The sequence below is a fragment of the Diadema antillarum genome, unplaced genomic scaffold, assembly GCF_040938485.1.
Source record: "Diadema antillarum isolate AM-2024a unplaced genomic scaffold, OU_Dant_1.0 seq00000829_RagTag, whole genome shotgun sequence".
In the NCBI taxonomy this organism is placed as follows: Eukaryota; Metazoa; Echinodermata; class Echinoidea; order Diadematoida; family Diadematidae; genus Diadema; species Diadema antillarum.
In genome coordinates, this window is record NW_027271705.1 from 483,376 (window position 1) to 506,108 (window position 22,733).

At 37.4% G+C, this 22,733-nt stretch overlaps 1 protein-coding gene across 1 annotated transcript in view; it reads left to right on the plus strand.

Annotated features, from left to right (window-relative positions):
- The first annotated feature begins 1,261 nt into the window (after nt 1-1,261).
- LOC139740051 (stAR-related lipid transfer protein 5-like) overlaps nt 1,262-22,733 on the plus strand; it is a 40,779-nt gene continuing 19,307 nt past the window's right edge. The window contains exons 1-3 of the mRNA XM_071650643.1: nt 1,262-1,372; nt 16,451-16,500; nt 17,721-17,853. Coding sequence (XP_071506744.1) covers nt 1,262-1,372; nt 16,451-16,500; nt 17,721-17,853 — 294 coding nt within the window. The remainder of the gene's footprint in view (nt 1,373-16,450; nt 16,501-17,720; nt 17,854-22,733) is intronic.

The following is a 22,733-nucleotide window of genomic DNA, read 5'->3' on the forward strand; positions in this document are numbered from 1 at the left end:
CTGCTCTTATCGGGGACCAGTTAACAATCTCTGCATGCACATGGTATTCATGCTTAATGCACCTCAATGCCTGGATTTTTTTTTTTCGTTGTGTGGGTCAGAACGATAAAGGGTAGCCTTCAACTTGTCAGGGATTATGAGGTCACACCCAACACTTGCATAATGATATTACATGAAGTTTGATTGCTTTCGAAAAAAACAAATAGTAGAATTGTATACTACCGAAACGCCTCTCTCTCGTTAGACGTCCCACACCTTTATAGTATCTTGATCTAGTATATCTAGTAAATTTTGACAGCGATTTTGACCAACTTCACTTTATTGTGAAAACATTTATAATCCCAAGTAATGTGTCTAATTTCTGTGAAAGTTCTCATTATCACTTGATTTATTCAATTTGTGTGTGTTTTATTTATTAAATTTAACTTGAACAGGGAGTGACACGCCGCTTGATCCCAAACGTTGTTCTGTGTCGTTGGATAGCCCTTTCATGAGGCCCCCATCCATTTCAAGCTTAATCGCTTACGATGGCAGTCTCCTGCATTCAATTATCTCTGTTATTTACTGAAAAAATTGCTAATGTGTATCTACTTGCGTACTGTTATCGTTTTATTTTACTGCACTTGCTATTCCTTGAGTTTGTTCTTTTGAAATTTGTATTCACTTTTTTTTTATCTGATTGAATGTGGAAATAAATCAAATTAAATAAAAAATAATAATTAACTCCATTCCCGTAAATTTGAGATATTTGCGATTAACTGCTAAAAGTACCAACATCAAATGATAAGAAAATAATGGAACATCTTTATTTAAAGCTGTTATCTGTTATGCAACAAGCGAGGTGTCCGTGAAGACTTTTCAATTTGCTCTATGTGATTATGGACTTATTGTAGAATGTTCAAAAATGGCGCTTTATCCGTTTTATCGATCAAACTCTTCAACTGCTCTTTAATAGCATTTATTCCTGTTTGCTCTCTTTCAGACGTTTATTTGAATGTGAGTGTGTGGTTCCTGCAGGGGCTGAAGCAGGCTTTGCTGCGAGGGAGCGTACCCAAGAGAGAAAAAGAGTTCAATTCAGAGCACTTCGATTGCGTCTCTGCTTCTCGCTCATGTTAGACATGTCGTTAAGTCCGCCATTCTTTGTTTAATATTTGTTTGCTCATTCCCCCCCCCTATCTCTTATCCTACTCTTAGGAGGGAGACGCCAAGAAACTGAGAGGGAGGGATAAAGAGAGAGAAGAGCTGGGAAGACTAAGGGGCAATGGCCATTACGTCAAGAGAGGCTGCGTATCTCAAGGCGTTGGAGGAGGCCGAGGAAGCGTTTAAGAAAATTCATCAGGATCCGTCTGACTGGAAGTCGAGTAAGACAACGGTGAGTCACAAATGATATTCAAATAAAGCAACACAAATATAACATATATCCCGCCCTTCACTTCTCTCTCTCTCTCTCTCTCTCTCTCTCTCTCTCTTTGTCTGTCTGTCTCTCTTTACTTGTGTATGTTTCATTATACTGTAATTACGTGGCCATCTTACCAATTGAAGTCTGATGTATAATCAAGATGATGAACTCTTTAGCGTGTTTCTTTCACTTCCCCCTCAATTCGTTGCTTTTTCTTAAAAATTTTATCTGCTTTAGTTTCTCCATTTTACTACTTCAAGCCTACGTCTTACATTCCTCTTTTGCAATACAATGCAAATAGTACATTTGTCTGTTATAATCTACGAGGTCACGACAATTGCCCAAGTTCAATTTCATTATTGCATTATTGAGTGAGAGTTTATAAAGCATCAGGAGCGCTTAGTCTACAGAGTCTGGAAAGAAATATGATGTAGCATATATCATTATATACATTAACGACTTGACAGTGGTTTTATTACATTGATTACCCCTAAAAGAATACATGGCTCTAATGTGCAGCCGTCAACAAAGACAAACGATAAATGTCACGTGGTGCCAATTTAGCCAATCACAAATCGTGTTATTGATACATTATTTCAAAGTTGATTAGATCTGAAAGCAGACACATTATTGTATTTCCTCACGACGACTTACTCATCATTCATTATCGACATGAGGACCTGAAACGGAGATGGTGAAATATCACCGAGTCAGACTAGAAGGGCACACTGTCAGGACTGCGAACGAAATCCTTCTTTTACGCACACAATAATTTTAAGTCACATGAGTTTAACACGTAAGCCTAAGCGATCAGTGAGGATAAGCAGTAGCCGTGAACTCTATCATGATGAGGAAAGTGCGCCACCTTTGGCCGAAAGTATAGCGAAATACTTGTATTTCGCGCTCATTAGATGCTCATTGATATTCAAGGATACCGTTAAAGAAAAAAAATAACAAACAATTTTGTCTTTTCTCTCTTTTTTTTAAAGTCTGCTTTAAAAAAAAAATAATACTGTCATAACATCTTGTGGGGTTTTGGTACCTTTAATGAAAACCTAAGATAAAAACATGCGGAGATTCACGACTATAAAAAGCAAGCAAACAAACAAACAGACAAACAAACGAAAATCCCCAACAAATTTCATGCTATGCGGAGATTCACGACTAAAAAAAAAACAAAAACGAAAAACCCTAGCAAATTTCATTCTATGAAGTAATATAAACATAATCCATACTCCTGTTGAATATCATGTAGTTGTAAACTGCTGTCTTTTGTCTTTGTAGTTGTAAGCTTTTCATCCCCCTTATTTCCCCCTTTCCCTCAGAGGTACCCACATGATACAGGCATAGTTTCTTTTTTTTTCGCAGAGGTGTATAAAGAGTGTATGTTTCTTTTTTGTACTGATCGTGTAGATATGAACATGATGTTATCCCTGTCTGGTTATGTATATTTTCAACGACTTGTATGTCAAATTTATCATATTATTGCGTCTTGTACATTCTGTTGAAAAAAAAAAAGAGGTGAAAATACAGTTTGCATTTGAATTTGAATGACAGTAGCTTCTGATTACCATTCGAAACTCTTGCAACACTAAAAAGAAGGGAAAAAAAACTCAGCGTACAGGCACAGTTTTACACTCACACACACACTTAGCCCAAACGCACGTGTCTGAATGATACGGAATGGCAGGGGCTTAGAATGTAGACCACAGTGTATCTCTTATCCTTACCGCATATATCAAAGTACAATGTTGGGTACACATTAGCTTGGTGTTTAGGGAACATGAGCGAAAAACGCCAACAGCATAAAGGAAGATTTCTTTTCTAATTTGGTCAAGGCATCTGACGCAAGGGAAGGAAATGTGAAAAACAATCCTTGTGTTTTTATGCGCAATGACACGCAATAGGCAAACATGGCATTGTAGTCTCTGTTCTTTATCATGATAAAAAGCATGGAAAAGAACAGGTATTTATACCCTGAAAGTTGAGCCCAAAATTTATTTTCATATCACCATTCAACGAAAATCTGAGAACAACACAATTCTGCAGTACACTACCCTCCACCTTAACTCGTCTATGTCGCCTTAGCTGCAAGCTGACTGAGCTAAAAAAAAAAAAAAAAAAAAAAAAAAATGCCCGTCTTCCACCGTCTTTTGTATACGAGACGGGTTTCATCCACTGTTCACTGTCTTCGTCAGACAATGAGAGTTCTAGGTTCAAATCCCAGGGGGTATATTGATACCGGTGTCTTTTGTAAGCATGATATCCGATCGCTTTTATTGTTACATGGCGTGTTCATCGTCGAAGCATCTTGCTTCTCCGACAATCTGACATATAGCGTCGTGTCGTATATTTGGAAGTCCAAAATTATGGCGTTCCACAAGATCGCAGAAAGCTGTTTGGCATCAGTGCATTTCACCGTACAACTGTAACAACCATTGGAAAAAACTATACCTTGTATAACAAATAGGCCACTTCACGTACGAATCCTCCATGAGAAAATGACAAATAAGAAATGACAATAGTAATGATGCCTTGCATAAAATACAGTTGTCACATTTGTTATGTCGATGATATAATAACTTTGAGAAAACTAACGCCAATTTGTCCGTTTTGTAAGCCTGTCTCTTCTTATTTCTTCTTTACTCGCACACACGTCAGTTCAAGCTAGAGACGCGTGGATGAACATTACTGCCAACATATTCATCGTCTTTATCTTCCTGTTGTCATGGTTGTGAACAATGCATGCACCTTTCTGTCAAAATGCTGAACTCTATCTCATGCTTAATTCTTTGTTTGATGTTTGTAATCTAACTTAACACTTACAGATCTTTCCAATGACCATTCCAATTTGACTTTCCAATTGGAACAGAAGTCGTCTCTGTTTGAAGACACTTGGTGGCGTTCGTAATTAATATTGACGCGCGTATTACACACTCAGCATGTTTAGTTAGCTTACTTCCGCCATAAGATTCGTTGTGTCATTCGAAGGGCATAACAATGGACGAAACGACTTAAAGGGATCGTACAGTTTTGGGTGAGACCTACTTTCAGGTTTCTAACATTTTGGGGTGAAATAATGAGAAACCTCTTATGAAATATGAAAGAGCACGTAATTCTATGAGGAATTCAACGTTTATTTGATGAAAATTGGTTTTGAAATGGCTGAGATATCCAAAAAAGAGTGATTCTGATAAAGTGTGGGACCCACACTTTGTTACGATCACTTTGTTTTACTTTGTTTTTGGATGTTTCAGTCATTCCAAACCCAATTTTCATCAAATAAACTTTGAATTCCTCTTAAAATGGTATGCTCTGTAATATATCATAAGTGTTTTCTTGGTATCTCGCAAAAAGTTAAAAGCCCAATTCTCATCTCCACCAATACTTTACCATCCCTTTAATATATTTGTACTGTAACGAAATACTCCTTTCCGCCCTGCTAAAGCATCGTCGTAATTATGACATGCTTGATGATGATGAATATATTTGTTTCTGTTAACTTAACGCCCTAAGACTCTCACGGCACTATAAAAGCCCCACCCAATAAAAAATCAAACAAAAGCAAAAATAAACAAACACGCAAACACACACACACGCACACACACACACACACACACACACTTCAATGACACGCACACACAAAGTTAGAAGCATAGGAATTGCTCGACAACAGGGATTGTGTAACATGGTTATTTGGAAGTATGCCTGAATATATCCGTCCACAGTATAAGAGTGATAAACAGCATAGGACAGTTTCAGTTAAATGGATATACATACCAGCACACGTCTGTCTTCTATCGATTACTACACATTATGGTAGATAAGGTTGTGCCTCCGTCTTCCTCGGTAGCATTATTATGTTTCTCGATTGGACACTGACAAAGAGGCGAGTGGAAATGATGCTGGGTATGACAATGTTATTACATTACTATATTCCTAGTGGTGTCCAATATCATTTTCGTATTAATGCGACAGCAGTGAGCAATACATACAATTCCAAACGCTAACTCAGGATATTTCGAGAAGTATACACGTTTATTATACACACTGTATGCTTGGAATCTATTTTGCTCCGATTAGTATAAAGCATTGAAATTGGTGAGCAAGTTACTGATTTTAAATTTCTTCATATATCTGTGGAAGCTATTAAAATAATTCAAAGATATGTTCGGGATATGAATTTGATCCGCATTGGGGAAATGGGGTTGCTCGGAACGACTTTTCGTCCGGTGAAAAGTTACCAATTTGATCTCATCCGGTCGCGTGCAACAAATTACATATCAGCTATTTTATCTGTTTTGAGCCATTGAATTCGCCTACCCCTGCTTCGGCGTCCAAAGGTTGACACACTGTTGTGTTTGGATATATGTAACTATCTCTTCCGTCAATTCGAAGAGCACAGCGGTCCTGAGCAGACATTAGCGTGGTTGGAGCAAAATGTCAGTTCGGAGGATCGCTTTCTTAGTTCACCATACGACATGATTCAGAAATTGACATTTTAAACAACCCTGACTTTCTTCTCCTTTTCCATACTGGATGCTGTTTGTATTGTGTGTGCATAGTTTTCTTTCTCAGCGCACATGCGTGCTATGCAAGAGAGACTGTTCCTCTCAGTTAATTAATGTCTGCATACAGGCTGGTTTACCACTCTTCGAATCAGTTCTATGTATAGAGTATAAAGGACAAAGCATGACAGCGTGAGATGTTGCTGTCTGTAATGATTGACATTTCGTTGTCGATATAAAACTTCTGCGACGTTTGACGCACAGGGAAAGGATTGGGAATCTAAGGTTCCTTTTCTCATTTTTTCCCCTCTATTTTCTTCTTTTTTACAGATTCTCTCTTGCTCTGTATTTCATTTGAATTCATGTTTTGAAGATAGCTCGGAGTAATGTCATGATAATGGACATTATTGTATGATTATGAAGGAAAGATGTGGGTTATAGGGTCAAAGATGCATGGGGGTCAAAGGTTAAGTGAGAATGTTTAAGTTCCCAAATAATTGCTTTGGAAATAAATTCAGTTATTTCAAAATAAATATCCGGTTTAAGGAATATACAAAATTAAATATATTTGGGGTTGTGTAACTAAAGTTTAAAACATGTTATTTTGATATTTCTTATTGGGTAATTACGTGAAATTGTAGTTTGACGCTGGTAAGAGGGGGCGTTGTGGCATAGTGGATAAGACTCCCGACTCCCAAACGGAGGACTTTAGAGTTTAATTCCCGTCCAGTGCCAACGTCCTTGAACAAGATATTTTACATACAAGGTCCCTCTCGATCAAGGTGTATAAATGGGTACCTCGCAAACGCTAGAGCAATAATAGTGACAGGGCCCTCTGGCAGTGTAGTGGCAACACTGAAGAGGCTACTCTGGGTAAATAAGACGGTATAATCATTGTTAACATTATCATTATTATTACTATAAACGTATATTATTATTGTTATTATTATTACTATTATTATGAGTAACATCATTATCATTATAATAATGATAATAATAATAATGATAATAATGATGATGATAATTATAATTATAATAATAATAATGGTTATTATTACTATAATTATCATTATTATTATTATTATCATCATTACTATTATTATCATTATTGTTATTATTTTCATAATCATTATCAAGATGTAAAACATATCTATGGGAGACTAATGTTATGTGGTGGAGGTACATGTATACCCAGCCGCCATATTCATATTTCCAGTTTATATACTCTGCCACAGATATTCTACTATAGTGTTTGTTCAGAATTATACCTGTAAATTTAAATTGTCTGCTCTTAATCCATTTGATTTATAGTTTACATAGGTTATTTATGTCTACAGTACAATATTTGAAATTAAATTTGTGTGTATTAATAGTATGTATCATATCAATGTTCCTTGAGGGCAACATTGTGTAGGTTCAATTGCCTATACGGGCATCAGTAAATGTCTTTACTTATGTGTGCCCTCAGGCTGACCCACATGTTATCACCATCTTTACCCGTATCATTGTGTGTTATATGTACAGTACAGTGTATCCTTTTGTAATGTTCACTTTTGTTTTCATCTTATGTTTCTAATGTTTATGCTATGTATATGTTCTTTATCTGGTCGATTAATGATAATAATAGTATTAATAATATTATAATAATGAGTAGTTTGTGTGCAATCAAACAAAGCTACACAGAATCTTCGGTCGGCAAATCGTTTGAAAGCTAATTGCTATTTTTTTTTTGTGCGTCAGGAAGTATTGAATCGATAATAAACACCCTCGTAAAATATGCATTTAAGCTACATCATTCTGAATTATTATATGGGCCTTGGGGTTTTACATCCTACAAGTTACGCAATATGCAAACTTTCTTGAAAAGTTCGAATGGAATATTTCTCAAAACAAATACACAAATAGGATTGGGTTTTTAAGGGAAATGCACATTAGAACAACAATGGAAAGAGAAAGCATGTCACAAAAATAAGGGAAAAAAAGAAGAAGAAAGAAGCAGAGAGGAGAGACTAGATTTCTTTAATAATGTATTCATATTAGATACAAGCGTCTGTCATATCAGCCCCCACTAATGCATGGTGTAATCGATACCACTTGTCAGAAAGGTTTTGCTGAGTTCTACAGATAGCATTTGGTTAGGTCTCTGTATTATCAGGATGAATTCAATATTAGGTGCTGAAGACGTCAAGCTATGAGGCTTCTTCCCTCTTCTTTTCTAACTGGTTCGGTTAAAAAGTCTTCGATTTTTATCAAGATTTAGCAAATTTATCAAGTTTTATGGAGCTGGGACTACGCAGATAAAAAACAAACAAACAAAAGTCTTGCATTACGATAAGAATCAACAAGGTCGGAAACACTTGAAATTACAATGCATGCCCCACGGAAGAAGAAACTTAGAAACAGAAAAATACGTCTAACAGTACTGACATTTCTATATTGACGTCACAGTAAAATAATCAACAGCAAGCAAGAATTAAGTATCACAATACAAATCATCAATTCAGAAGAGCAAACAAGGCGACATGCCAAACTTTTACCGTCTTTCCGTTTTCATTATGAATAGTTTATCAAATTAGTGCCAGTCCATACTTTAATATACTATCAAAATGTTTCATATTCATTTAGATTTCATCCGAATCATTATGTAATCATCACACTGCACAATTCACAGTCATATATTCAACTTTATGAAAATAGAGTCCATAGATATTAAGTACACAGTACTTGAAAAAAATACTTCATTCTGGGTGGAACAACAACAACAATAGCAACACATACGCCTTTTAGTATATAATTTATTTCCGCAACTCTCATTTCAGCTGATATAAATTAACTACAATATCTTTACGTTATAACACAAATTATTTGAATGACACTCTTGATTTGAAAATACTTACAACTCTTATAAACACAAGAACACAAACGCACACACACACACACACACACGTACATCCCCCACACACAGATACAGCCGCAGGAATACACTATACAAATCTTAGAGGTTAAGGGGCATAGAGTAATCAATTATACAGAAACCCTAGTCAGAATCCTGACCGATGTTAGTCAATCACGTCCGGATTAGAATTCTTCATTTAAAAAAAAAAAAAAATGTCCATTTGTATCTCTCACTGTAGCGCGTATTCATTTGCGATTCTCCTAATGAAGCCATGAACGTTCTGTGACCCAGATATTCATGTTTCCACTAATCACTTAAAGCACCATCAACCACAGTATCAGAGACATTCCATTTAGGACATTAATTTATTGACGTCAAACAAAGCGAGCGTTATCCCCCAAAGCGGTAATTCAAGCCGACAGGGCCAATATACGGCTTCCCCCATTCTGTGCGACGTGAGGGCGGTATTCAATGATGGAAGTACAAAAGCATATGAAGCAACCATCTCCGCCCTAATCAGATAAAGTGATGATATTGGGAGATGCGGAGAATTAGCGTTACTGAAGGTCATCATAAACCACGTTTCATTTTAGGTTGATAAGCAAGTCGGTGTTCCTTCCTTTGCATCGAAGCCCATGCATACCAACATACGAAAGAAATTGGCTTTTTAACCACAGGCTATTTTGCAGATGACATATCTGCTATAATATCTCGTTTATGTTTCTCTCTCTCTCTCTCTCTCTCTCTCTCTTTTCCAGCAAAAAAAAAAAGAAGAAAAAAAAGGGGGGGGGGTCTTTTAGGCAAGTTTCGTTTGGATATAAAATCATCAGGGTTCTGGTTTCAAAATGATTCAATTTGTGCGGCTAACTCATGAGCCTTTTTCAAAGTACTATTCTCGTGTACATTTAGTAGTAGAACATGTGCATGGACCAACACCAAACATTCACGGATGGACGCGGCGAAGACAGCAGACCAAAGAGGTGATTTAATCAAATCCCTTGATGTGACATAAATAACAGAATGAATACTGTCTAGTACATTAGGGCTAAACACAAGCAGAATACCACAGTATGAAACATGAAAATTACCTCATAATATACTCTCCTTTGTAATATCCATTGTCTATTGATATAACGCTAGGATCTTTATCATTTCCTTAATCATTCTGTAATTGTAATGAGCAAGTTGACCCGTTAAGAAACCCATCATTTTATCCGTCGTTGTCGTTTAGTTTCATTCTCTTTTATCTCCTATCAGAATCACCCTCCTCTCACTGGACAAACATTCTATCCGTCGGCATGAGGGTGTTTCTCTTTGTGACTGTATTAACATCATCTGAAGCCCCTTTTTGCCTTCCATTTGTGCATTGCCACATCTCATCAATGCGGTAGAACATGATAATAGTATTATTTCATAACAGAACATCATTATGTATACTGCATTAATCAGTCCCTGGGACATAAAGCTGACCGTAATTGGATGTGATGGAAATCTTCTAAAAATAAACTTGAAGCTTCTGACAAATGATATAATGCACACTAATTTGAAAAAAAGAAGAAGAGAGAAATGCATAGATCAGGAAGAAAAGAAGTGAAGGAGAGAAAACGGAAAAAGGCAGATATATTAGCAAGTAAACCAAGTAAAGATTAGCAAGTAAATGAAGCTGGGCTACGATGGGCTTGTATTAAACTTGCACTTATTTGTGAAAACGAACGGATGGGATATAGACTTGAAAACAACATGTCAAGCAGTAAGTTGGTCCATTTTTTGCGGGCTTTTTATGCAGAGTGGAAATCACAAGACATTAGTTGCAATTCCATTGCATTTGTGATTTTCACATTCAATAAATATCCTGTCCATCAGACTTTAAGATCTTTCTCACTTATTTTTACATTTTTCGAACGACATGACGAAGATGTCCTTAAATAACAAAATGCAGTACAGCTGGATACTCTTAGTCAGCATAAATGCGATTTAACGAAATAGTCAGTGACACAATAATGTTGGGTGATGTTCGTTATTCTGAAGATTCGTTATACCGGGGCACACAGATTCCCTATACCTAGATGTTCCTTAATCGGAAAATGAAATAGGGTTCGTTAATGCGATCATTTGTGGCGCTATTCTGAAGGTTTACTGGTGCATTACCCATTGCTGTGCCTGCAAACAACACTGGTGCATTGTGATGTGCAGTGAACTGGTTGCATGGTCACATTTTGAATTTTGCAGCTAGTATTCAAGGTATTATAATTTATGTGCATTTACATGTCCATGTACTATAAGATTTCTTGGGAACAAATGTACTTTGCATGCTATTATGGTGAAATAACTTTTACATGAAATGGAAACAAATTAACACAGACTTAAAAACATTTAATAATAATGATTAGCAGCACCAATAATAATATACTGATTGAAAGAATGTGAAGGAAACATGAACAGCTGAGTAGTGGAACACAGGCCCTAATAATGTCTGATGATAATTATAATTTTAATACCAAGCTAGCACAGAAAATACTAACCACAACAGCAACAACCATCATAAAAATACCCATTCAGCTTTCAAATAAGAATAAAACAAAAACAGAGACAGACAAAAAAAAAAGCGCCATGGTGAATATCTTATCAGGCATACAGTGATACAGGACATGTGAGATAGTTCAGCTCTCACTGAACTCTCACATGTTTTCACCATACACCAGGCAAGGAGGCAAGTTATTTCACCAAGATTAGGTCCTATAGTAGTCTCCATCATGACCACTCTGTTGTAGATTCGAGCCCTCCTGCCTCAATATATCCCCAGCATACAACAAAAAAACATTCAAATAGTGTTTTCATCCCCTGGAGAACTAAAATTGCTCACAAAAATATGTTAGTGGGACCAGAAAAAACATGTCTTGGCGGATGTACGCAAGTTTCCCCAAAAATATGACAAGAGAACCAACACGAGCGAACAATGAAGTGATACATCAGACTAAAGAAAAACCCCAACATCTGCTGATCTACAGGTGAATTTCGTCAGCACTAGTCAGGATTTACACTTGACATTGCGTCGTAATTTGATTAAAACAAGAACAAAACAATGGCTATTGTTAAACAGTTACATTGTCAAAACTCAACTTCTTCTTGGCCGATGTTATTCCAAAGATTCGCCAGTCTGAAATTGAAATAAGATTAGTTATTGCTCCTCTAAAACCTCTTCCCTCCCCTTTCCCATCATCAAGCCCCTTATCAATCTCACTACAAGAGGAGAGTTACAAAGCAAAAGACAAACACTGCAAATTGGAGGGTCATATCCAACTATGAAAGACAAAACGCCATATTTTGGCCACCTCTCAGTTCTTGGATAAACATTAACGACAGCTCGTAAGCATTTTACAAGTTCCAATTTTGCGTTGTGAATATTATAAAATTTACATATCAATTGCCCTTTTTTTTTGTGATCCAGGGACCCCGAATGGGACCTCGTCTCATAAAGACACATAGATCTCCTTTTCCAGTCCCCTTGATAGGGATCATTTGTTGTTTGCACACACCTCACCTCTGTGGAAATCAACCACATCAAGAGACTTCCAGCAACTCAGTTTCCCCCATCTCATTGCCCTCGCTGCTATCATTGCCATCAAAGCGGATCCCGCAGGACCCTGATTTCGCCTGCCACCACTGATGCCCGGTAGATTGCAGGCTTCCCTGAGAGTTAGAGTGGCACGCAAGAGTATCCACCTTCATGATGCCCGTATCCTTTACACACTCGACCTTTTTCGACGTACCCTCTCCTCCTCTCAAATGTGAACTCGAGCCCTCAGCAGTAAGACGACGGTGGTGTGTTAACTTCTGCGATGTGCGCACGCTCCGCTGTCGTAGCATGTGGGAGCATGGGAAGTTGGGAGAAGAAAATACGGCAGGCTGTTAGAAGATGAATAAGATTGTAATATCATATCAACACAATATTTTTCTTGAAATAAAAATAGACCATCTTCTCAGTAATGCTATTGGGAGCGGCGGAAGGAATAGGCTTACCTGGGATCGATGAGGTCCGATTGATATTCAAAACATCCCAGCTAGCCTCGGTAGACCATTGAATCTCTCTCAACCCTCAGGACTGCGATGATTATCGGAACAAGTCTCGCTTTCATGTTTCATACTCTCCAGAGTACGTGCTTAAGTTCATCATGTATACTCTGCTCCATTCTTTCATCTCTCTCCCTTTCTTTCTCCCTCCCTTTCTCTTTCAATCTCCCTCTCTTTTTCTCTCTTTTTTTTTCCAGCCAGGTTCTGTCTCTCTTTACTCCTCTTTCCCACGCTCCTTATTTTCCCCACTCATCTTTTTTTTCCTGCCTCTGTCGTTCTCCGTTACTCTCAGTTTTGATTTCGTGTTGTAATTCATCTGTCTGATGCTTATCCTTTTCAATTGTCCTCATGTTTCCTTTCGTCCCTCCCCCTCTCTCTCTACCCTCATCGGATGGAAAGTGGTGTCAGCCCAACGTGTCTTCTTTGGTTTGCTTATCTATGAACAGAAAGAAGAAAGAACGTTTTCATTGCTATGGTCAGATTTCCAGATTTACCATATTACAAAATATGACAAAACATGGGAGAGGAGCTGCAATGCTTGAATTTATCAAAACTTTATGACTATACAAAATGAAGGGAAAAAATGTGTTGTGGTCACTGCGTACCTGTAAAAAGAAAAAGGTGAGCTTCTGGAATAGATGTGTTCTTTGATACTTTCATATATTTCACATGATATTATTCACGCATTCCTCAACTCATTTCTGTCTCCAATCAAGGTTTGGCATAATGCCTGGAGTACACTGACACTTAACACATTCTTTTTTATTAGAAATCGTTGCAGTCCTTAACGTGACCGTCTATAGGATTAGCGAAATCTCATGATGATATCAACTCATTTGGGGGCGACAGGGAACCATGACTGTGGGGCACTCGGCCGATAATGAGTGCGAAGTTTGCGTTTCAAAACCATTTTTCACTAAAAATGTATCATGTTGGAAAACACGTGCCATGCATTTATCCATCCTTGGTGAAAAGAATGTAGTCTATTTATGTCTGTCATATCGTGATTTAGATTAGAGCTTTAAGAGTCGAAAATTTCGAACATTTTTCATCTTTCCTGATTGTGACACTCACTGATTGGGACCTTGTCTGCAACGTTTCCATGGCAATTGCTCCATGAAATATCTGCACGCTAAGCCAAACATAAATTCTACCCACAAATAAAATCCTAACCCTAATCCTAATCCTCACATGAAACTAAACCTAAAGCCCTATCACAACCCTAACTGTAACCCTAAATCCTTGGAGAAAATAAGATCCGAGCAATCGTCGCAGAGGCAAATGTCGTGTCACCGTCTGTAGAATCCCCCCCCCCCCATTTCTTATGGTGGTAACCCAACTCTGCATCTTGAGTTTAAGGGTGCAGTTGACCTCTCTCCACCTAGAGGCAGTGCTCCATCTCTTTCTCTTCTTGTTTTCCCGTGTCCTCACACAGAATGATTTTCAACTACAAAAATACAAACGCACACACACACACACACACACACGCATTTGCACATATACACATGCATTCATTATAGATACTTGTATAAGTGCCGACATCGAGCAAGCGATCAGAATATTACATGAGTAGTGTCAAGGAATTAATCAATGATGAGGGTAAAATAAGCTTTAGAGACCAGCAGAGGAAAGCCCAAAGGGACAAGCATCTTGAGGTTACTCATAAACCTTTCTCTGCACAGAATAATCTCCTTGAGTCTCAACTACTAAAGAATTTACAAGAGATGGGAAAAGATATATTCCTGTCAACCAACTGTTACATGAAACAGTTTGAAATTAATAAAGAAAAACGATCCTTAAACCATGGTATTGGTTTGAAGCATCTTAGTGTAATCGCATTGTTCGCTACTAGATGTGTGACTCTCCCGAGGAACGCGCCAGAGTTCAATGCATGTTTTATATCCCCCCCGCCCCCATGGTAAGGACTTCTCCTCTTACAAACACTCTGGACAGCATGACACCGTCTGCCTTCTAGGGGAACGCACATATAGGTTATAGTCCTAAAATAGCAGCAGAGCAAGTTCCACCTCCCACACGACTAATTGGAAATAAAAAAAGTAAGAAAGACATGCAGAATTGAGGAAGAAAGACAAAGGCGAGGAGAACAACAAAAACAATAAACCAACTCTAGACTCCGAGGTCGTGATGCATTTCAATGCACTGCCATCACAGAAGGTAACGACACATGTATACAGATGACCTCCCTGACTGATTCACAGTCACCGTAGAAGGGGAACCTGATGTACGCGGTCGTGTCCACACTTTTGCCTTATCCCGAAACATATCGAAAAAGCACTTCAGTTGTCAAGTGTACTATGTCAAGCCTAGGCGCAGTAATAGAGATGACCGCAGTAACACGAGGATTGCACCTTTTTTGTGTATATTGATATACACGCGTGTTCTATGGTGTTATTGTGGGCGAGAATGGAAATATAGTCACAGAAAATTTGTTCGCCTGCCCATTTGCCTACATTACTGTCTACTTGTGAATCCCGTGAGATAAGTTCAACACTATAAGCAATTTAACATATTAAGAATAAGTATTAAGAATAAGAAGTAATGGTCACTTGATGGTAGGAAGTATTTCAGTTCACATGAAAGTGATATTTGTGTAAAGGAAAGGAGAATACCAGCTAGTGTCGAGTACTATTATCCATTCACCTTTTCATGGACATGAGTATTCATTGAGCAAGTCGGCCCTAATACACCTTAAATACGTTTGCTGCTCAGGCGCGTCAAATAGATGAATAATTAATATATAGTAGATAGATGGATAGATAGGTAGAAAAATGTATGATTATGCATATATATATATATATATATATATACTCATATATACATACATATACATAATACATATACATACATACATATATACATACATAGGACCTACGTACATACATACATTATGAGTGTGTGTGTGTGTGAATATCATTCTTTTTTACTGCTTTGTGTTCCTTCTAAAGGTTGAATAGTTGAAGGAGAAAATAAGAAAATAGACAAGATGAGACAGAAAAAATGCTTTATAAACAGTAAAAGAGAATTAAATGATTAAATAAACCAGCACATACAGGAGGAGTACTAGAACTATTAGAAATGGAAGAAATAGTGGTGATTTTAAAAAAAAAAATCGAGAAAAACATGGCGGCGCCAAGAGGCAAGCTATCGACCGCCCAGGAAAGGAGAAAAAAGGGGTAAAATTGCTCCTAAAGCTTAGACTCTAAGTAATCCTGACAGGATCTTAATAATGGACCACAAGAAACTCGATATCTAGGACGAAATGCTCTCTGCAAACACGCTTATTCAATCTGGCAGTGTTTGTGGTTTCCTCTCTGCTTTTCCATGTCTGACCAAGATGTGTTAGGATTCGCCATACGTATGCGTTTTTCTAAAATTTACGAGGCTACGTTCGCATTTGGGATTTCCAAACAGACCTTAAATGTCATGTAAGTGTCTTCTCAGGATTCGCCTTGCAGACGTTTCGTACAAAGTTTTTACAGAAGATCTCTCCGTCTCTGTGTTGCTCTGTCTTTCTTTTTTTAAAAATCTATTTCTATTTTTCCCTTTAATTTGCAGAAGCACGTGAAAGTATGGTCGAAGAGGTCGACGCTCTTTCCTGGTTACATGTGAGTATGATGAAAACGTTTTTGTGTGAGTGGCACCAGTTTGATGAGAAGTAGGGTTGATCTTTTAGCAGTTGACGTTAAGAAATTGTTTTCATTGACGGTATGGTTAGCATAACCATTGTTTGGTGACATGAAATATGTGTAAAATAAAATCTGTAGTAGCCATCATAAACTGCAGATAATGGAGTATGTGTCGAAGGTTCGTTATTCTGAACTTTCGTTAATCCGAAAGTGAATTAAGGTTCCTTTTCCCACATTTTCGTTGTCCCGAAGGTTCGTTAATCCGAAAAAGAAATAAGGTTAGTACTCACTAAATTGAGTACGTAAATTATCTTCATTTTCGAATTGACGAACCTTATTTAATTTTCGGGTTGATAAACAATTTATGTTCGGGATAAGGAACCAAATTTCATTTGTGGACTAACGAACACCTAGTTCTAAGGAATTTGTGTGTTTCGGAATAACGAGCCTTCGGAATAACGAACATCTCTCGTCATGGCCCGTGTAGAACACACCAGATATGAATAGACTTTGCGAAAAGCAGCTATGATGGTACTATAGAGTTGGATTCGCCATGTCACTTTAGCGCTCACCTTACTTCATTAGACAGGTTTAACAGTATTTTGCTCAATCTACAGTGATTTCAACGTGATTTCTATAACCAAAGTGTGGCAAGAGAAGCAGCTCGTTGAGAGAGAGAGAGAGAGAGAGAGAGAGAGAAAGAGAACAAAAAGGAGACACACATACAATTGTCATGTATGTAACTTGCAAAGAAAGAAAAAAAATAGATACCACAACAAGCAGGTAAGGCGTCAATAATGTGCCCTTCTCATGGAAACGCAAGATACGTTATGAGGTCCGTAAATTTGTCATATTTATAAGATATTTAGAAGCTTACTTAGTTCACACTTTTTCTTTGTTATTAGAATTAAGGAAATAAAAACAATTTGCTTTAGTTCCCTAACAGCTCCGACTCCGCGTATACTTTATCCGTTCCTGTGTGTTTATATTTTGAATATACGTTTAGAAAAAAAAGGCCACTTTAAGTATTCAGTTCTATACAACTATTCAAAGTCTATCTAGCCATTTTGAGATTGTTCAGGGGAAATCCCAATTTGTAGACATAAACAACCACATTTTTTCATTTCCCATGTAAATTTCGACAATTTTTTTTTTTTTACGTTTGTTATACAAACATCTGGCCATCTTCTTATACGCAGGCACCGCATTGAATGCATCGTGAATGCATCGTTGGAAGAAGCCTACGAGCGGTACATGCCCACCCCACTCGGTTCACGCCTGGAATGGGACAAAACTTTACAACTCCACGAACTTCTTCAAACACTTGAAGAGGTAGGTCGAAAATGAGACAAATTTCTTCTTTCCAGAGAGGGAGAGAGAGAGAGAGAGAGAGGGGGGGGGGGGAATGGGGAATTCTATAGTCCACATGATTTAAAATGGTTACTGTGAACGTGGTAATCATTAGCATTTGCGTGTTGTTGTTTTTTATAAGGGATATTGCTGTTACGATCAAAATACTGAAAGCCACTAGTTACAATAAATGCAGATGAAAGAACAAAAGCAAATTTTACTGCTTCAAGATAGTTCTATAATGTGAGTTAGGGATAGAAAAAAACATATGCAAAAATTAATGTTAACTATGGTTAGATATACAAATTGTGAACAATAGTTCATTAAAATCGTTTCTAGAATAAAGCGTCTACAGTGTTTGTTGGGAAATTCTCATATTGTATAAGGATGTTTCGTGATACAACTGAATTATACATATGCATAAAATGTGATAACTTTTTTAAAAATCACTCCTGCCAATGTTAAAAGAAACCTGTACTGACATTTTCTACTTGTCTGATAATTCTAATCTACATTTTTTGATGCCTACAACTGGAAAGAGAGGATTCTAAAACCCAGGATAAGCCTGTAATGATTTTTTTGAAAAAAATGAAAACGAGCAAGCCAAGGAACGATCCACACAATTTGGCATACGTCACAGGTGCCAACCTCCGAATTTAGCAAAACGAACTACACATGTCAATTTACTGATGAAATCTCCCACGAAGTACTGCAAAAACTGTTATGTAGTAAAATTGCAATATGGAGCTGAAATAAACATGTTAAACAATATCTATTAATTTCTAAAAGGAATCTCTTCAAAAGATTTTTTATTAGAAAAAAAAATTGTGGGGAATATTCCAGATATGCAAATTGAAATTGGCATCATTGTCCAAACGTGCTGCCCATAGAAAACTGTATGTAAGTAACGTTGCACTAACTAACTATGCATTGATAAGCGATAATGGTTCGACATCACAGTTCAAACTATCTAACGAAGATGAGGACTGAGTGACTCTTAAAATCTAAATCCAAAAAATAGTCAACGGCAATCACGGTTTACGCCTAGTTAGTTATGCACCCAGTAAATATAGACTCCAGACTAGAACTAGGACTAGGACTAGTGAGCAGTCAAGGACCGAGAAGATTCTACTCGCCGCCCCGTCGACAGCTGTACGTGCACAGCGCTCAATAGGCACAGCGTAAACATTTATTATGCAATACATACCCCTGCTGCCAGAACTTGAAGAAAGTCCAGACGCAAGTCCAGACTCCAAGGTCTAGCGTTGCCGCTAGATCTAGGCCCTTGTCCTGCAGGCCCTGTTGTTTCTGTGCTGAATTTTGCAAGTAAGGTATCTGCTTTATGGATTTTCAATGTTTTTGTAGTCGAGATAAATCTCATGGTGGTCGTATTAACACCAAGGACTAACTTAGATCTAGTTTTAGTAGGACCCGGTCATACCTCGGAAGAGTGGCCTGACCACGTACATACAAACAGTGCCGCCGCTTCGCGATCCAAGCGCTGGTGTAGGCATCATAGTGCTAGAGTACTTCCGTATCCATGTAGATATCTCAAAATTCGCTTAACCAAATTGCACCAAAATCACAAGAAGTATTTTATGACTCATGTCCACTTGCTCACGGTAATTGGAACCAAATCGCAAGTCGGGAAGCGTAAGTGAAGTTGTCGACTTTCCTGCCGTCGCTAAAAACAATCTACTCTGTACGACTAAACAAGAGTGATCGCGGCGTAGTAGCCCTACACAGACTGAAGTTAGCCATCTAATATCATGAGACAAATCTTTGAAGTAATCGGGAGCAAAAAAATCAATTTATAAATTATTTGAGCTAAGTTGAATGAAAAATAAAGTTCGTAAATCACACAAATCGCCAAAATCATGACTTTTTTTAGTTTAGTTCCCGCGTAAATTCCCCGTTCGCACAGTACTAGTCGGCTAACTTCAGTTCTAGATTGTGCATGTCGCGTTTACCAAGATCTCTCGCGAAGAGTGAGTTTTTTTTTGAGTGACAACTTGAAAGTCGGCGTCAATATTGATACTTCTCGATTACCGATTTCGTTCAAATATAATACAGTATTTTGAAATATGCTTAGAAGTATATCCTGTAATTTTTGGTGCTGTTTGGTTCAGCGAAATTTGAGACAGCTGCATGGATAGGACAGTACACAAGTGCCGCCTGCTAGCTAAATTGAGCCTAAGCGTCGTCTGCTACTCGGCACGATTTAACGCACGCGTATGCAAGGGCTAGTAATCAGAGATATATTTGGCACCTGTGACATCACGACATCCGGGCTCGTCAGCTCATTAGCATAATTCTCGCCAAAAAAGTTCAATTTTCAACATGAAATTACGGGCTAAATCGTTATGAAATTTTGATTCTGTTTGCACCGCTGGGTCTTTTAGAATTAAAAGAACAACATATAAAAAAATAAAAAACCGGTACAATGCCCTTTTAAACAGTGGCTTTAAGCCATGAGGCTTAAAATTTTGTTTTCACCTACCACAGTACTGTAAGAAAAAAAAAAGCCTTGAAAGGCTTCAACAACCAGAAATTATGGTATGCTCACGTGTTTGGGCACTGTTAATTCCACCCTCTAGAGGATTCGGTACTTACAAGATTTAGCGACAGGGAAAAGACTCTAATCACCGGCACTTGTACGGAATCAATATACCAGTTAGTTCCGCCAGATTCCCCGTTTTCCGTATTGAACGGGCAAACATACAAGAAAGAGATGTTTTGTCCTCTATTACCGATTTCTCTGATGAGTCGTAAAACTAGATTTCGGGTTGTTTGGCAGTACCTAAACACTTCAACAAAATGTTATTCTTTCGATGTAGGCTCCCTTTAAACACATTAACAAAATCTCCTCATCAAAACAAAAACATAGCAAAGAAGAACGAAACGAATTAAATCAAATAAAATGAATTGAAATAAAATTAGACAAACAATAAGACAAAAAAAAACAATAACAGTATGTGCAACTATCTTCTTGATGTCTTGCCTGTGACCATTAAGACAAGCCCATTCATGGAAAACGATTAAAAAAAAAAATCCCGAACGTATTTTCTAATCACTTTTTCTTTGCCCCTCTTTTGCCACTAAATTTAAGAGAGAAGACAGTTAAAGTATTGTTGTTGTCTTGAGTGGTTTTCAAAGTTATCCAAATCCAACTTTCGCCCGGAGTCTTACGGTTATTTTGAAAGAAGCCTTTGATTAAAATGATTGGGCGAACGGTGTTTCGATTCGTGGAAATGCAATTTAACTTTCCATGTAATTGTGCTTTTTTTTAACTGCAGAGGGATATTAAAAACATACAAACAGAGTCACTGTGCCGCAAAGAAGGAAATTGCTTGAATCCATATTATTAACTTTGTATCGATTTGCGGGCGAATAATTGAGCGTCAGTAAAGCTTTCGAATTTTTCTTTTCTACATTATTGCGCTGGTGTCCTAAAATCTTTTTTTTTTTAATATAAATTGGATGGCACTTTATCTTGAAAACGGATTGAGGAGAGACACCGCTTTGCTCCCAGTCACTTTGAAATATACCTACCCCGTTTTCCAATTTGATCAGTTTTTCACTAATTATCCTATGAAAGTATTTGTTCAGGATAATGAAAAATGTTTGTCATAACACCTGAAATTAGTGACTGGCAAGGCAGGTGCAACTATCTAGCACTCTTAGACGTGATGGAATTTCGTCTTTACTCCATGGTCGTTCTCTCTTTTAATCGACAGACTAGATACTAAATTCCCAACTATGAATTAACCCCCACCCAAAACAAACAAACAAACAAACAAACAAACAAACAAACAACCAACCAAACATTAAAGCAATACTATATACTCTGCAACTGCCTTTTAAAACTATGTTAACATAAATGCATCACTACAAATCTAACCCTTGAAAGAACTTGGAAAGCCATATTCCATACATGTATGGCATTACACGGACTTTACTATAAAAGGCGTTATCAATCCGAAATTGTACATTGTATGACACAACCAACTTACATGACTTGACCATTTTTTTTTTCCATTTGCATTGTTATCATTGTTATTTACACACGGGCAAGAATTAAAAACAGTACACGAACCATTTCGTTCTTTGCAGAGAAAGACAAAAAAAAAACCTCAAAAAGTGTTCCATCACGAAGCATATCTCGTTGACGTTGACTGACTTTTACTTTTAAAGAGCTAGAGCTCCTTTGGGACTTTGCCTGCTAAGGGAGAGATGGAATACAATCAACAATGCAGGAAAGACTGGAGAAAATAGGACGAGTGATTATAAAAAGAGGCTATTTTGATAGTAATTTCAACCAGAGAATAGAAAGATAATTGCGTTGATAGATGTATCAATCTATTTGTAAGTGAAACATAACGTCTTTTGAAGTTCGGTTTGTTTGCGTGTCTAAAGTTCATAGACACTATGAGTCCTGTGATTGTGCAACATTATATTGTTCCTTTTTGAACATGGGAACTCCTTTTAATGATCCACTCCTCGCACGCTTCTCTGAAACAACCAAAACTTCAGAATAAAGAATAGAAATAGACTGATAGCTCCATTGTTTAACCAAGGAGGCTTAAGAGATGGAGTTCCAACAGGCTGTAAATATTAAAACAGCTGACAGTTTTTTATGGATGTATAAAAGAATTCCTCAGGTTCATTTGTGGCTTTGATAATTGGGGTTCGACGTCGCCGTCTTTCTGAGTTATCTGAAGATTCATTTTGAATGCTAACATAAAATGTCGGCTATATTTTGCTATAGTATCTTTATTGAATGCCGTGAAAATTCTTCTCTTGATAAAGGATGGAAGACAAAAGTCAATCCCGTCAAAAGTTAATATGGGCATATGCCATAA